Source organism: Mastomys coucha, unplaced genomic scaffold (assembly GCF_008632895.1).
Source record: "Mastomys coucha isolate ucsf_1 unplaced genomic scaffold, UCSF_Mcou_1 pScaffold22, whole genome shotgun sequence".
In the NCBI taxonomy this organism is placed as follows: domain Eukaryota; kingdom Metazoa; phylum Chordata; class Mammalia; order Rodentia; family Muridae; genus Mastomys; species Mastomys coucha.
Genome location: NW_022196905.1, coordinates 118,065,022 through 118,079,784, shown reverse-complemented (window position 1 = coordinate 118,079,784; position 14,763 = coordinate 118,065,022). Strand labels below are relative to the sequence as shown.

Here is a 14,763-nt window from a genome sequence, read left to right as displayed (position 1 = left end):
ATGTGACTATACTGTCCCCTAAGCTGAAATGTGACTATACTGTCCCTAAGCAGAAATGTGACTATACTGTCCCTAAGCTGAAATGCGACTCTACTATAGTGACTCCCTCTCTTCCCTTCTCACTGCTTCAGACATAATCTCCTTCCTGCCCTGTGAATTTGTCATACAAGTGGGATCATATAGTAGTTCTTTTTTTTTTTTTAAATTATTTATTTATTTTTTTTTTTTTGCTTTTTGAGACAGGGTTTTTCTGTATAGCCCTGGCTGTCCTGGACTCACTCTGTAGACCAGGCTGGCCTTGAACTCAGAAATCCACCTGCCTCTGCCTCCCAAGTGCTGGGATTAAAGGCATTTGCCACCACTGCCTGGCTTAATGATTTTTTTAAAAAAGATTTATTTTATGTATATGAGTACACTATAGGTGTCAGACACACCAGGAGAGGGCATCGGAGCCCATTATAGATGGTTGTGAGTCATCATGTGGTTGCTGGGAATTGAACTCAGGACCTCTGAAAGAGCAGTCAGTGCTTTTACTTAACCTCTGAGCCATCTCTCTAGCCCTTATGATTGTTTTTTAAACTTAGCCTGGTGTTTTCTGTGCTTCTCCTTGTGGTGACAACATCTAATTGCTACGTCCCTTCTTTGGACCAGTAATAGTCCATCATATGGATGCACCATATTGCTTTTTCCCTTCATCTGCAGAGGGGCACTGGGGCTTCTACTCTTTGGTCATTATATATAATATTGCTGTTCTTTTACAATTGTGTCTCTCTTTGTGTATTCATATATGCCACATGGAGAACAGGAGTCAGTTCTCAGCTTCCACAGTGCATTCTGAGTCTTGAGCTATTCAGGCTTGCTTGGCAAGTGTTCTTAGCTAATGAGCCCTAACTAGTATTGCTGTTCTTATTGTAGATGGATTTGAGAGGGTTTCAAAGTCATGAGAAGATAGTGGATAAACTTAGTGGTCGTTTACTGCAGTTCTCCCCCATTCATTTTCAGACTCTTTGGAACTAATAGCCAGTTTCACAGTTCTGAATGTCAGCCGCTGAGGATGCCGGTAGAAGATGAAGCCGCTGAAGAGGACTCCGAAGCAATCTCCTCCCAAAGGAGAAGCAACAGAATTTCTAAATGACAGAGCTTAACAATTTTTGTACGCTATGGAGGATTTTGACTTGGTGGAAACTTTACAAAAAACATCACCTTCTGTAGAATCTGATATCAAAAGTGCTCCCCATTCCCTTGGGTTGAGCTTACATGCTAATAGGTAAGAGTTGGTTTGATACTGTTTTTATGTGTCAACAAATCAAAATAATGTTGTTTGCAGAGCCAACCAGTTAATCTAACCAGTGGCATAGTTGCTGGTTTGCCTTAAAGAACAGAACAAGCAGTGGTGGTGCACGCCTTTAATCCCAGCACTTGGGAGGCAGAGGCAGGTGGATTTCTGAGTTCAAGGCCAGCCTGGTCTACAGAGTGAGTTCTAGGACAGCCAGGGCTATACAGAGAAACCCTGTCTCAAAAACCAAAAAAAAAAAAAAAAAAAAAAAAAAAAAAAAAGAAAAAGAAAAAGAAAAAAGAAAAACAAACAAACAAACAAACAAGTATAAAGAACAGAACAAGCCATCTCTGATAAACTGTTGCGGTCCAGTCTTCAGGCGAGCCCAGTATCCGTCTGTCTCTGTGCCACACTTTTCATTTCTTGCAGAGAAGTGAGCTAGGAGAACACTGTGGAAAAGAACTTAGTAGCTATGTAGCAAGTTCCAGGCCAGCCGGGGCTACATTGTAAGACAGTGGTCTCACAAAAGCAAAAGCCCCAAATTTATTTTGTTCTTTGTACTATACATTATGCTTTTCCTACTTGGCAACTTATAAGGAAATCTTTAAAATTTGGTAACCTAAATACATACATACTTAAACTTATTTATTTATTTATTTATTTATTTATTTATTTATTTTGAAGTTAGAGTCTCTTGTAGCTTAGGCTAGCCTGACTCATAATATAATCTTGAACTTTTGAAAGTTTCCTGATTATTTCTCCTTTTTTTTTTTTTTTAAAAGAGACAGCCTCATTGTGTAGCTCACTTAGCCTCAGACTCAAGGCAGTCCTTCTTCCTAATACTGGGATTACAAATGTGAGCTATCATACCCAGCTTATTACTACATTTGAAATTAATAATATAATGCTTTATACTGCAGAAGGATCATACCAATCTCAGGAAGTAGCAATGGAAAATGCGTGTTAGTGGGGCTGGAGAGATGGCTCAGTGGTTAAGAGCACTGGCTGCTCTTCCAAAGAACCCAGGTTCAATTCTGAGCATGCACATGGCAGCTCACAGTTGTCATAACTGTAGTCCCAGGGGACCTGACACCCTCACACAGACGTAACAAGACAGAACACCACTGTACATAAAATAAAAAATAATTAAAAAAGAAAATGTGTTAGTAACTAAACAAACATCAATAATAACAATAACAAAACAGATTATGGATTGATAAAATAGCCAACCAAATGCTTTATGTACTTAGTTATTTTATGATTGAGAGTCCCTCTGTCCCTGCCTGCCTGCCTGCCCTGAAGCTCACTCTGTAGACCAGACTGGCCTGGAACCTCTTGATGCTACCTCTCTCAGTCTGGGCACTGTGCCTTGGCTTTGGACAACCACACACACATACATTTGCCTGCAGTTCCTTTCTTTTTTTCTTTTTTTCTTTCTTTTTTTTCTTTTGTTGAGACAGGGTCTCTCTTTATAGCTTTACCTGTCCTGGAACTCACTCTGTAGATCACACTGGCCTTTAACTCACAGAAATCCACCTGCCTCTGCCTCTTAAGTGTGCAGGGATTACAATACTTGGCAGAGGGTCAAATAGCTTTAAGTATAAAGATTTTGAAGAAACTATCATGAATAAACTATTTTAAAATTGTTGATTCTTTGTCTTCCGTGTGGGAAGCTTGAAGTAGCTCTAAGATTGTATAATACGACTTGGCATAAGGGAGTCTGAGAGGAGAATGTTGACCATGAGAAATGATCCAGAAGGAGTGTCTGCTGCGGTGGTCTGCCCCGAAAGCTGAGTGCTGGCCCACATTTTACCTCCTGTCTCATTTGATGACCCCTCTGAAATCTACTTCTGGAAGAAACTCCCATTCAAATGTAGTACTTGAATTATCTGGAGGAACCTAAATGTTTTTTTTATAAAATTATGTCATTGAATTTGTATCCCTTTTCCTTGTGACTGACAGTTAAATCCACCATGCTGAAACTACATAATTACAACTCTATAAAGTTCTTATGGACATATATTTTAAAGAGTTTCTTGCTTTTGAATTCTTATTTTTTTTCTAGTCCTAATTTTTATTATTTTAGTATCTTCATTTTGGGGTGTGTGTGTGTGTGTGTGTGTGTGTGTGTGTGTGTGTGTAGCAAAGCTCAGGGTCTGGGAATGTAGCTCTGTTGGTTGAGTGCTTGTCTGGCATGCAGGAAGCTGTGGGTTCTGTTCCTAGCACAGCAAAGATCAGGCTCATGACAGTAATTTCTGCACTTGAGTGGAAAAGGCAGAGAGAACAAAAGTCCAGGGTCATCTCCTATATAGTGAGTAAGGCCAGCCTAGCCTATATACAGCTGAAAAACAAAACAAAATATAAATTCGGAGAGAAATGGCTCAGTAGTTAAGAGCACAGGCTGCTCTTCCAGGGGACCTGGGTTCATTTCCCAGCATCCATATTGAAGCTCACAAGTATCTGTAACTCTAGTTTCAGGAGATCCAACACCCTCATACTGGTATACATGCAGGTAAAACACCAACACACATAAAATAAAAAAATAACCCATAAAAAAGGTTTCATTACAACAACAACAACAAACACCCAATAAAAATAAAAATGCCCCTTCAGCTACTAGACAAATTTTAATGTCCTGAATTGTGCTTGGGGTATTTTAAACAAATCTGCAATCAACCCACATTTGGAAAAGAAGTCTTCTGGAAACTGGAAAGAGTTGGTGTTCTATTACACACCACACAGGCCCAATAAGTCCTGAATATTGACTGCTAATTGGCTTAGCAGAACTTTCATTCACAGGTAGCCCAGTGATAAGCTTATCAGACCAAATCAGGGTCCGGTTACTAAGACTTGACTGCTCTGGGCAGTGGAGAGAGAATCCTTAGTACACAATGAAGGGCTGTTTAAAGTGGGCCAGATGATCCTCTGGAATAATTCAGAGAAGCTAGGACGGTTCCCTGTAGATTCCGCTGGGCTTTGGGGCATTCCCTCAGTGCTGGAGAAGGGCTTCCTGTGGCGCTCGTAAAGAAGTGAGTCTGTCCTGTTGTCCTGTGCTGACTGGCCTTTGTGGTCAGATTTTTAAAGGAGGTGCCATTCTAATGGACGATTAGGTATCAGTGGTTGTGTTCTGCTCTGCTAAATCTTGAACTGCTGAATTATTCAACACTTCAGTCGAATGAGGAAAACCATCTGAATTATTTATGTTTCAACAGAAGTAGTCCCCACCTTAGTACAAATGGGGTATCCTCTTTCTCAGGGAAGACTGGGCCACCTGTCATTCAAGGGACAGTGGAAGTCCTCACTGCTTTAAGACAAGACCTACAGAACAGTGGCCGGACTGACTCAGAGCTTTGGAAGAGCTGCGAGGTATCTCATTTTGTTTTATTTTGGGGGTCTTGAAAAGATTTCTATTTCGGTGGGGCTCTACTGAATTGTTAGAAGTTTGTGTCTACAAAACCATGATACTTAACCTTAGGGCTAAAGTCAAATAACTAAGCATGTTAACCAGGCACCGATACTGAAGGAACAAGAAAAAGAACATGGAAGGTGGTGGCCTCAATAGACAGACTGGAATATTTCCTGTGAACTGAAGTCTTTGTACCCAGCACCCTCTGATTGTTACAATTGTTATGAGTTACAATCTTCTGCGGAACTCCTACAGTTGTCCTTAGTCTACTTTGCTTCAACTATTTTGGAGGCTCTGATTATAAACACATTCTTCAGCATGGTGTATTGAGTAGCTTTACATGGCAGCAATTCCTTTGGCTACATGGTGACAGGAATTTAGTTTTTATGAACTTCTTACAGTTGAAGTTTGGTGTGGAAGCTGCTGATGTGCTCTTCTTAGTACTGCAGAAACCAAGGAGAGGAGTAAGAGGAAAAACAAACCAATGAACTTAACAGATTGACATTTAAGAGGACATTCACAAGCCTTGCTCTGGAGAATATTATCCATGATGGCTTTTTATCAGTTGGTGTTTTTTGTTCTTGTTTTTGTTTTTGGTTTTTTGAGACAGGGTCTCATTATGTAGCTCTGGCTTGCCTGGAACTCACTGTATATACCAAGTTGGCCTTGGACCCATAGAAATCTCTCAGAGAGCCTCTTAACTATGTCTTCCAAGTTCTGGGACTAAAAGTGTTACCAGGCTAGACCTTTTTTCCCTGCTTCTTAAGACTGTGGTTGTAATGCTTTATAGAAATGCAAACATGATTATCAAACTCTAAGCAGTAGATGGTTTTGCTTCCTATTAATTGTACTTTTAGAACCAAAACTTGGGTGTTTTTAAGACTATAAAGTGGAAATAATGATTTCCTGGTTTTAAGAATTCAGTAGCAGCCATACCCCAAATGCAATCTGCTTAAGGATTATGCATTTAATATGGACTGTTGCTACATACTAAAAAAGTGAGCTTTTCAGGATTTTTTGGGGGGGAGGGGAATGGTGGTGGTGGTGGCAGTGGTTTGAAGCAGGGTCTCACCCTAGCCTAGAATGTTGGGACTCATTCTATAGCCCAGCCTGGCCTTCAGTTTATGGCACTTATGTCTTAGCTTCCCACGTGCTGAGATTTCAGATTTGGCAGCTTTTCAGTTTTCTCACACACGTTTTGTTTATCTACTCAACAATCACTGTGAGCTAATGGGGAAGACCTCGAAGATGTCCTTGTGATGTGATGCTGGTAAGACATAGGCTGGCCTGGTCTGGGGATGTAGCTCAGCGACATGGTGCATACTTAGCATGCGTGAGGCCCAGGGTTCTTAATCAGCATCTGGGAAGACAAGTTTCATGTTATTCATTAGCTTGTGACCAGAAACATGTACATAAGAACAAGAGCAACTACCACAACGCAACTTATTTCTGGTACTTGTGTTTGACTAGAAATTATTACTTTAATACTTTGAATCAACACTTGAAGTCAGAGACAGACTATATTTGTGAGTTTAATGTATTGATTTAAGAAAACAGTCTTGCTGGGCAGTGGTGGTACACGCCTTTAATCCCAGCACTTGGGAGGCAGAGGCAGGCGGATTTCTGAGTTCGAGGCCAGCCTGGTCTATAGAATGAGTTCCAGGACAGCCAGGGCTACACAGAGAAACCCTGTCTCAAAAAAGAAAACAATCTTTGCAGGTGATCTCCTGTAGTGCATACATACACATGTGTGCTATACATGCACGCACAAGTGCAGCTATCAGGTTGTTGTCTCCATGTGTAGTCCATACCAGTTTTAAGATCCTCCTGCCTCAACTTGCAGAGTCCTGGAACTATAGGTATGTACTGTTGTACCTGGTACTATCTAGTACATTATTAATCAGAAATAAGAGAGCTGATGAGATAGCTCAGCACGTAAGAAAGCTTGCCTCTGGGCTTGATGACCTAAGCTCACCCTCTAGGCACCATGCTGGAAGGAAAGAACTACCTTCCACAAGATGACCTCTGACTTCCATACCTTGGCATATTCACCTGTGCTTGGCACATTTGTGTGCATGTATGTGCATAATACATTCTTTTTTTTTTTTTTTTTTTTTTTTTTTTTTTTTTTTTTTTTTTTTTTTGGTTTTGTTTTTTTGAGACAGGGTTTCTCTGTGTAGTTCTGGCTGTCCTGGAACTCACTTTGTAGACCAAGCTGGCCTCGAACTCAGAAATCCTTCTGCTTCTGTCTCCCAAGTGCTGGGATTAAAGGCATGTGCTACCACCGCCCGGCAATAAATTCTTTTTTTTTTAAGATTTATTTTTATTTATTTTATGTGTATGAGGACACTGTAGCTGTACAGATGGCCGTGAGCTATCATGTGTGTGGCTGCTGGGAATTGAATTCAGGACCTCTGCCAGCCCTGCTCACTCAGCCCCGCTCGCTCCACCCAGCTAGCTCTGGCATAATTCACTGTAGCTGTCTTCAGACACTCCAGAAGAGGGCGTCAGATCTCATTATGAGTGGTTGTGAGCCACCATGTGGTTGCTGGGATCCGAACTCAGAACCTTCGGAAGAGCAGTCAGTGCTCTTACCCACTGAGCCATATCACCAGCCCAATAAATTCTTAAAAGTATATAAGAACAGAGCTGGAGAGATGGTTCAGTGGCTAAGAGCACAGGCTGCTTTCCAGAGGACCCAATGGCCCATTCGTAGCACCCACATGGTGGCACATTAGCTGAAACTCCAGTTCTAGGGGATCTTCTGGCCTCCAAAGTACCAAGCAACAACAGAAGACAATTTAAGGTTCTATTTGAAAAATAAGGCAGACTTTCAGATTTACCCAGATTGCAGGTTACATTTAAAAAGATTCGCTAAGCCAGGCATTGGTGGTGCATGCCTTTAATCCCAGCACTTGAGAGACAGAGACAGGTAGAGTTTTGAGTTCAAGGCCAGCGTGGTCTATAGAGTGAGTTCAGAGCTGTACAGAGAAACCCTGTCTTGAAAAGAAAACAAACAAACAAACAAAATAAAAAATAAAAAAAGTACTAATCCCTGTTTTTATTTATTTATTTATTTATTTATTTATTTTTGGTTTTTCGAGACAGGGTTTCTCTGTAGCCCTGGCTATCCTGGAACTCACTCTGTAGACCAGGCTGGCCTCGAACTCAGAAATCTACCTGCTCTGCCTCCCAAGTGCTGGGATTAAAAGCATGTGCGCTAATCCCTGCTTTTAATAGCATTGCACTAAATGTATAAATCGGCCTATAAATTTTGTATTAAAAAAAAAGTGAGCTGGGCAGTGGTGGCGCATGCCTTTAACACTTTAAAAAAAAAGTGTTTTTGCTAAGTTTGGTACCTGTAATCCCAGAACTTGGGATGCTAAGGCAAGAGAATTGTTTTGAGTTTAAGCCCAGCCTGAGTTGCCTAGTGGGTTTCAGGTCATCCTGGGCTACAGAGTGTTTCTCACTAGAGCATTTTTCTTGCGACATCTTAGTTTAAAATTATGTTCAGTGAAGATTCCTTCTAATTTCTTAGGCCAGGTGGTTGCAGCTCTTCAATGTAGTTGAGCAACATTGCCAGGAGCAGATTGTCGCCCAGCAGGAGCAGTTCCATAGGCAGATCCAGGTGAGTCCCTCTGAACATGGATGCTTCTTATCTGTGAGATTTGCCGTCAAAACAGTTTATGTGTTAATTTTGCTTATGACGATATCACATTTAGAGTAGTAGCATATTTTGAAGCATGACCTTTTCTTAACATTAAAAAAAAAAATGTTTAATGTTCTTTTCTTTACCCTTTTTGTTGTCAGCGAATACAGGAGGAGATCCGGAAGTTAGTGAAACTGCAGCTCAGCAGTGCTTCCCGGCCTTCCTGCAGCAGCAGCTCTGTGAGTGAGCAGGTGTCTTCAGAAAGCCAAATGGGCTGCTTCTCTGAAAACAGTGAGAGAAATGAGTCTGTTGTCAGCTACCCAGCGTCTAAGGACCCCGAGACACAGCCATCATCGTCCACATCCCACTCAGACTGCAATGTGGACAGCAGCTCAGTGAGTAGTGGCTACGGCACCTTCTGCATCCAGGAGATGAGCACCCACAAGGCTAAGGAGCCCACCGAGCCCTTGGAGCCCAAGGCAGCTTCCCAGGGGCAGCACACAGCCTCTGTAGTGCAGGCGCATGCCCCTGCAGGGGGCACAGCAGCCATAAACTTCTTCACACAGACCCCTGAAGAGCTTCGTGCCTCTCTAAAGGAAGACGTCTCCATTTTTCCTGGTGAAAACAAGATCTCTGAAGTATACAGTGGGAAAGCAAGTAGGTAAGTAGATTTCTCTGCTCTTTGAAAGGTTTTATTCATTTATTGGTGGCATTTAAAGTATAATAAATAATGTTCTTTTTATCTGGTCCACAGTAGAATGAGATGTATTTGGATACAAATCAGTTTTGCCATTAAAATCTGACTCTGACATTTTACATGTGGAGAACTGAAATAAACAAGCCCTGTGTACTAATGACTGTGCAGTGCCTTATGTGGGGCTAGAAAGGGCTCAGCATTTACCAGCTCTAGCTGCAGTTTTAAAGGATCTTTTTCTTTTTTCTTTTTTTTTTTTTTTTTTTTTTTTTTTTTTTTTTTTTTTTTTTTGGTTTTTCGAGACAGGGTTTCTCTGTGTAGCCCTGACTGGCCTGGAACTCACTCTGTAGACCAGGCTGGCCTCGAACTCAGAAATCCGTTTAAGGACCTTTTTAATAGGTGTTTCCAGCACCTACATGGCAGCTAACAGCTTTAACCACAGTTCCAGTTGACCCAACACTTTTTCTTGGTCCCTTTGGGCACTGTATACATGTGATACACATATATATCATGCAGGCAAAATACACATACACATAAAGATATAAACCAACCTTTAAAAATGACTATTAACAGCTGGACGTTATGGTGTATGCTTTTAATCCCAGCACTGGAGAAGCAGAGGTAGGTGAATTCCAAGCACTGGAGAAACAGAGGTAGGCAGATCTCTAGGAGTTCCACAGCGTAAGTATAGGACAGCCAGAGCTACACAGAAAAACCCTGTCATAAAAAAAAAAAAAAAAAGACTCACCAGCACGGCCAGCCTGGTGTACAGAGTGAGTTCCAGGACAGCCAGGGCTACACAGAGAAACCCTGTTTCGAAAAACAAACAAACAAAAAAGACTCTTATCTCAGACTTTGAATGGTGGTGCTTCCCTTTAATCCCAGTACTTGGAAGGCAGAGGCAGGAGGGTCTCTGTGAGCTGGAGGTCAGCCTGGTCTATATTGTAAGTTCCAGGACATCTAGGACCATCTCAAAAACAAAAACAAAAACCAAAAAATACCCCCACATAAAGTTAACAAATTTTGTGAAATTTTGTGGTTTACCCGAAGTTTTCAGTTTTACACATCTGAAATGTGTTATAGAAGTTGCCTTTAACTCCAGCAGAGGCAGGTGGATCTTTGTGAATTCAAGGCCAACCTGGTTTATATAGCAAGGTCTAGGACAACCATGACTATATAACAGAGAGACCCTGTCTCAAAACAACACAACAACAGAAAACAGAGAAAAAGAAAATTAGGAGACTCAGGGCCAGTGGGATATTCTTGGGTAAAGGAGCTTGCCATGCAGGCTTTTAGGACCAGAGTTCTGTCTTGAAGGAGAGAACTGACTCTGCAGAGCTGTCCTCTGACCTCTAGGTGTACACTGTGACACACATACATCATGTATGTACACAGAATAAAAAAAGATACATAAATGAGAGAATAAATAAAAAAGTTAAGGAAGAGAAATTTGCAGTTGGAGAAGGAGTTTAAGAGAGCTTGCTGCTGTTACAGAGGACCTGAGTTCAGTTCCCAGAGCTCACACAGTGGCTGACAGTGGCCTGGAACTCCAAGTGTACGATACTGATATTTTCTTCTAGCCTCTACAGGAACTAGATATACATGTGGTACACAGACATACGTGCAGGCAAAATGTTCATATATATTAACATCTTTCACTTTTTTTTAAAGATTTATTTATTTATTTTATGTATATGAGTACACTTTAGCTATCTTCAGACACAGCAGAAGAGGGCATTAGATCCTATTACAAATGGTTTCGAGCCACCATGTGGTTGCTGGAATTGAATTCAGTCAGTGCTCTTAACCACAGAGCCATCTCTCCAGTCCCAGTCTTTCACTTTTAAATCTTCTGTGCACTGGTGTTTTCCCTGCACATATGAGTGTATAACACTGTTGGGTCCCCTGGAACTAGAGTGAGCTAGACAGGTGTGAGCTGCCATGTGGGTGCTGGGAATTGAATACAGGTCCTTTGGAAGAGCAGAGTGCTCTTAATTGCTGAGCCATCTCTCTAGCTCCAATAAAAATAAGTCTTAAAAAAATAAGATATTTAGGAAAATCAATAAAACATCATTTTTGTTTTGTTGTTTTAAGTCAGAGTCTCTATATAACCCTGCTGTCCCACAACATGCTGTGTAGACCAGCTTGCCCTCAAACCTACAGAGATCTGCCAAGTGCTGGAACACGGGGTGCACCACTGCATCAGCCCCCTTTTATTAGCAGAAAAACAAAGTCCTGCCCACTGAAGCACTAGGTAGTATGCTGACTTTTGTAGGTAAATGATGGCTTTGGAAGGAAGTAATTTTATTTTTTGTCTTTTTAAGTAGTAAGTCTATAACGTCATGGGCACAAAAGCTGAAGCAGAACCAGCCAAAGCAAGCGCATACAGAAGATGACTGCTCAAGACCTAAGCCAGGGAGTGAGCTAAACTGGAAGCCTCCAGTTGAAACAGTAGGTGACAAGTGGTTCTTTGGGCATGCCTTGGCTCCTGTTGGCTACACTGAGATTACTGCGTTTTTGCTTACTTGTTTATTTGCATTTTCTTAAAAAAAGACTTAACTTGATTTTGAGTGTATGAGTATTTGCTTGCATGCTTGTGTGTCTACCTTATGCATGCAGTGATGCTGGAGGCCAGAAGAGGGCATCGGATCCTGTGGAATTACTGTGGTTGTAAGCTACCATGTGGCTGCTGGGAACCAAGCCCCAGTCCTCTGCAAGAATAGATGGTGCTATTAGCTGCTGAGCGGGTGTTTTTCTTTGAGCTTCGCAGATCTTTCTTTCTCAGGATTGACTGCCATTTGCTAGAAATCCAGCCTCTGTAGTAGGCTGGAAATGAGAGATAATGAAGGACAGAATTGCACAAAAATGAAGAAGGAGAGACGGGTAAGAGTGGTGGCTTCTCTTCCAGAGGACCTGAGTTCAGTTCTCACCACCCAGGAACAAGCATAGCAGTACAGGTACAGGCATCTGAAGCCCTAGCCTGACCTCCGAAGGCACCGTCCCCACACACATAGGCATGCATGAAGGTAAAGCGTACGTATGCATGCAATTAAAATATTTATGGAGCATTTATTCTTTCTTTTTTTTTTTTTTTTTTTTTTTTTTTTTTTTTTTTTTGAGACAGGGTTTCTCTGTGTAGCCCTGGTTGTCCTGGAACTCACTCTGTAGACCAAGCTGGCCTCGAACTCAGAAATCCTCCTGCCTCTGCCTCCCAAGGGCTGGGATTAAAGGTGTGCCACCAGTGCTGTGCTATTCTCTTAATGTTTACATTTAGCAAGAAAGTGATCAATTAAAAAAAAAGAAAGAGTGATCATTAAAAAAAAACCAAAAAACTTTGAGAGTATAGCTCGGTGGTTGAGTATCTGTCTGACGTGCACATGCGCCCCTGGGTCTGGCCCCAGCATCACAGCATAGAGCTTGAAGTAGTATTTATATAGATAAGTGTGTGTGTGTATAGATAGATATAGATATATAAAATGCGGCAACAACTAGTGCCATATGTGCCAAGCACTATCTTAAGATTGTGAAAATGTGAATAATTATGATTTTATAATTTGAGTTCTAAGTTTGTAGATAATAGATTAATTTTTTCCTTGTGACTAAGTTTGCCATATGACCCTGGCAACCTCCACCTCTTGCCTGTCAGCCCCCTGAATAACAGGGATTGTGGTAGAATGTCACCATGCTTTGTAAGAATAAATGTTTACACTCTATGCGGAACTTTTGCTAACACAGCAACTCTGTTCAGGCAGAAAGTTCCAGTACGTGTGTGTTCCTGCCATGGCCTATACTGTAATGGGACAGCATACTACTTACTTAGTGTCATACATAGAGGTTCCAAAATCAGGCCTTTATTAAGCTGAGCATGGTCCATTATCCTAGGAAAAACTTTGAATTAAAAGGTTGTAAGACTTCCTCAGTTTTTAAATTTGTTTGAGTTTATTTAATTTCCTTACTTTTTATTCTAATGTGGGTGTGCATGTTAAGCCGGCATGTGGAAGTCAGTGTATGAGAGTCGGGCTGGAGAGTGAACTCAGACTGTCAGGCAAGCCATTGAGCACATGTACCCCCTGCCCCCAGCCATCTCACTGTTCTTTCCCTCAGCCTTTTAAAATTTTTATTTTTCATTTGTAGTTTTTTGAGGCAGGGTTTCTCTATATAGCCCTGGCTGGCTGAAAATTACTATGTATACCAGGCAGGCTTAGAACTCACAGTGATCCACCTGCCTCTGCTTTTGAGTGCTGGGATTAAAGGGATTCACCACCATGCTGAGCTTCCCTCAGACTTTTAAAGAAACTGCTTCTTTTTCTTTTAGTAGTGTCTTTCCACCCCTCTACCCCCTTTTTTAGGTAGACTCTCACACTGTAGTCCAGGTGGCATTGAGACTGATCCTCTTGCCTCAGTGTCTCAGATAGGGAGATTACAGAAGTGAGCTCCTACACATGGAACCCCAGTTGGTGTTGAAGATGAAGGAGGTGGAAGTCCATGAAGCTTCGTGACCTCAAAGGCTTCTGAGGCCTGGGAAGCCTGTGTTGGGGTACAATCTGGAAAGGTCCATTCATGTCCTGGGGGGTGGGTCTCTTATTCTGTTTTTGTTTTTGTTTTTTTGGTTTTTCAAGACAGGGTTTCTCTGTGTAGCCCTGGCTGTCCTGGAACTCACTCTGTAGACCAGGCTGGCCTTGAACTCAGAAATCCACCTGCCTCTGCCCCCCAAGTGCTGGGATTAAAGGCGTGTGCCACCACCGCCCGGCGGGACTCTTATTCTGAACTATTTCCCCATCAATAGTGGGATGTCATTTTTGGAACAATAGTCTGAAACTAATTGTAGATTGGGGCAAAAATTGCTATTTTCTTTGTAGTTGTTTGGCATAAAGGAAACATGGTCTCCTTCCTATATAATAGTTTCTTCTGTTTTATTTATTGATTTTTTTTTTAAAGATTTATTTATTTATTATACGAAAGTACATTGTAGCTGTCTTCAGATACACTAGAGGGCATCACATCTCGTTACGGATGGTTGTGAGCCACCATGTGATTGCTGGGATTTAAACTCAGGACCTTAGGAAGAGCAGTCAGTGCTCTTAACCGCTGAGCCATCTCTCCAGCCTGTTTCTTCTGTTTTATAAAACTTAATACTTAAATGCTGTCTCATCCCTCACCCACCCCACCCCCTCACCACCACAGAGACAGGGTCTCCCTACGTAGATCAGGCTGCCTCTGCCTTCTGAGTTCTAGGGTTCCATGGGTACACAAGCCCTGTAGCATGCCTACTTCCCCCCCTTTTCTGTGTGTGCACATACAGAATGTCTGTCTACTGCCACACCTTCACCCTAAGACTTCTCTGCTTCTGGTTTGTGGTTTTACTCCTAGTGGAGTCAGTGGGTTCTTGTAGACAACTGTGGTTGTGACTCACGCTGTATTTGATGTTGCCTCATGGTTCCCAAACTTGGCTGCAAGTTGGAGTCATCTGAACTTTAAAAGTATATCCAGACTGGCTGCTTCTGGTAGGTGTTCTGACTGCTAATGGTGGGGCTACCTGTAGATAGGAGCGTTAGAGTTGTGGGCATCAGTGTGAGGGCCTCTTAGAGGTTCCTGGGTGGATTAGTGGTATGGCGTGTCTGGAGCAGCAGCTTTTTTTTGTTTTGTTTTGTTTTTTGTTGTTTTCAAGAGAGGGTTTCTATGTGTAGCCCTGGCTGTCCTGGAACTCACTCTGTAGACCAGGCTGGCCTCGAACTCAG

The 14,763-nt window shown here is 41.9% G+C and overlaps 1 protein-coding gene across 8 annotated transcripts in view; it reads left to right on the top strand.

The window, feature by feature from the left end:
• Positions 1 to 14,763, top strand: part of Mphosph9 (M-phase phosphoprotein 9) — a 69,363-nt gene that overhangs the window by 2,526 nt on the left and 52,074 nt on the right. For 5 of the 8 annotated variants that reach the window (XM_031337917.1, XM_031337916.1, XM_031337918.1 and 2 more), the window contains exons 2-6: positions 1,003 to 1,267; positions 4,489 to 4,642; positions 8,221 to 8,310; positions 8,493 to 8,992; positions 11,350 to 11,476. In XM_031337917.1, coding sequence (XP_031193777.1) covers positions 1,161 to 1,267; positions 4,489 to 4,642; positions 8,221 to 8,310; positions 8,493 to 8,992; positions 11,350 to 11,476 — 978 coding nt within the window. In that variant the 5' untranslated portion in view covers positions 1,003 to 1,160. Of the gene's footprint in view, positions 1 to 1,002; positions 1,268 to 4,488; positions 4,643 to 8,220; positions 8,311 to 8,492; positions 8,993 to 11,349; positions 11,477 to 14,763 lie in introns of those variants that run through there. The other 3 variants (XM_031337921.1, XM_031337920.1, XM_031337923.1) reach the window with 3 other exon arrangements.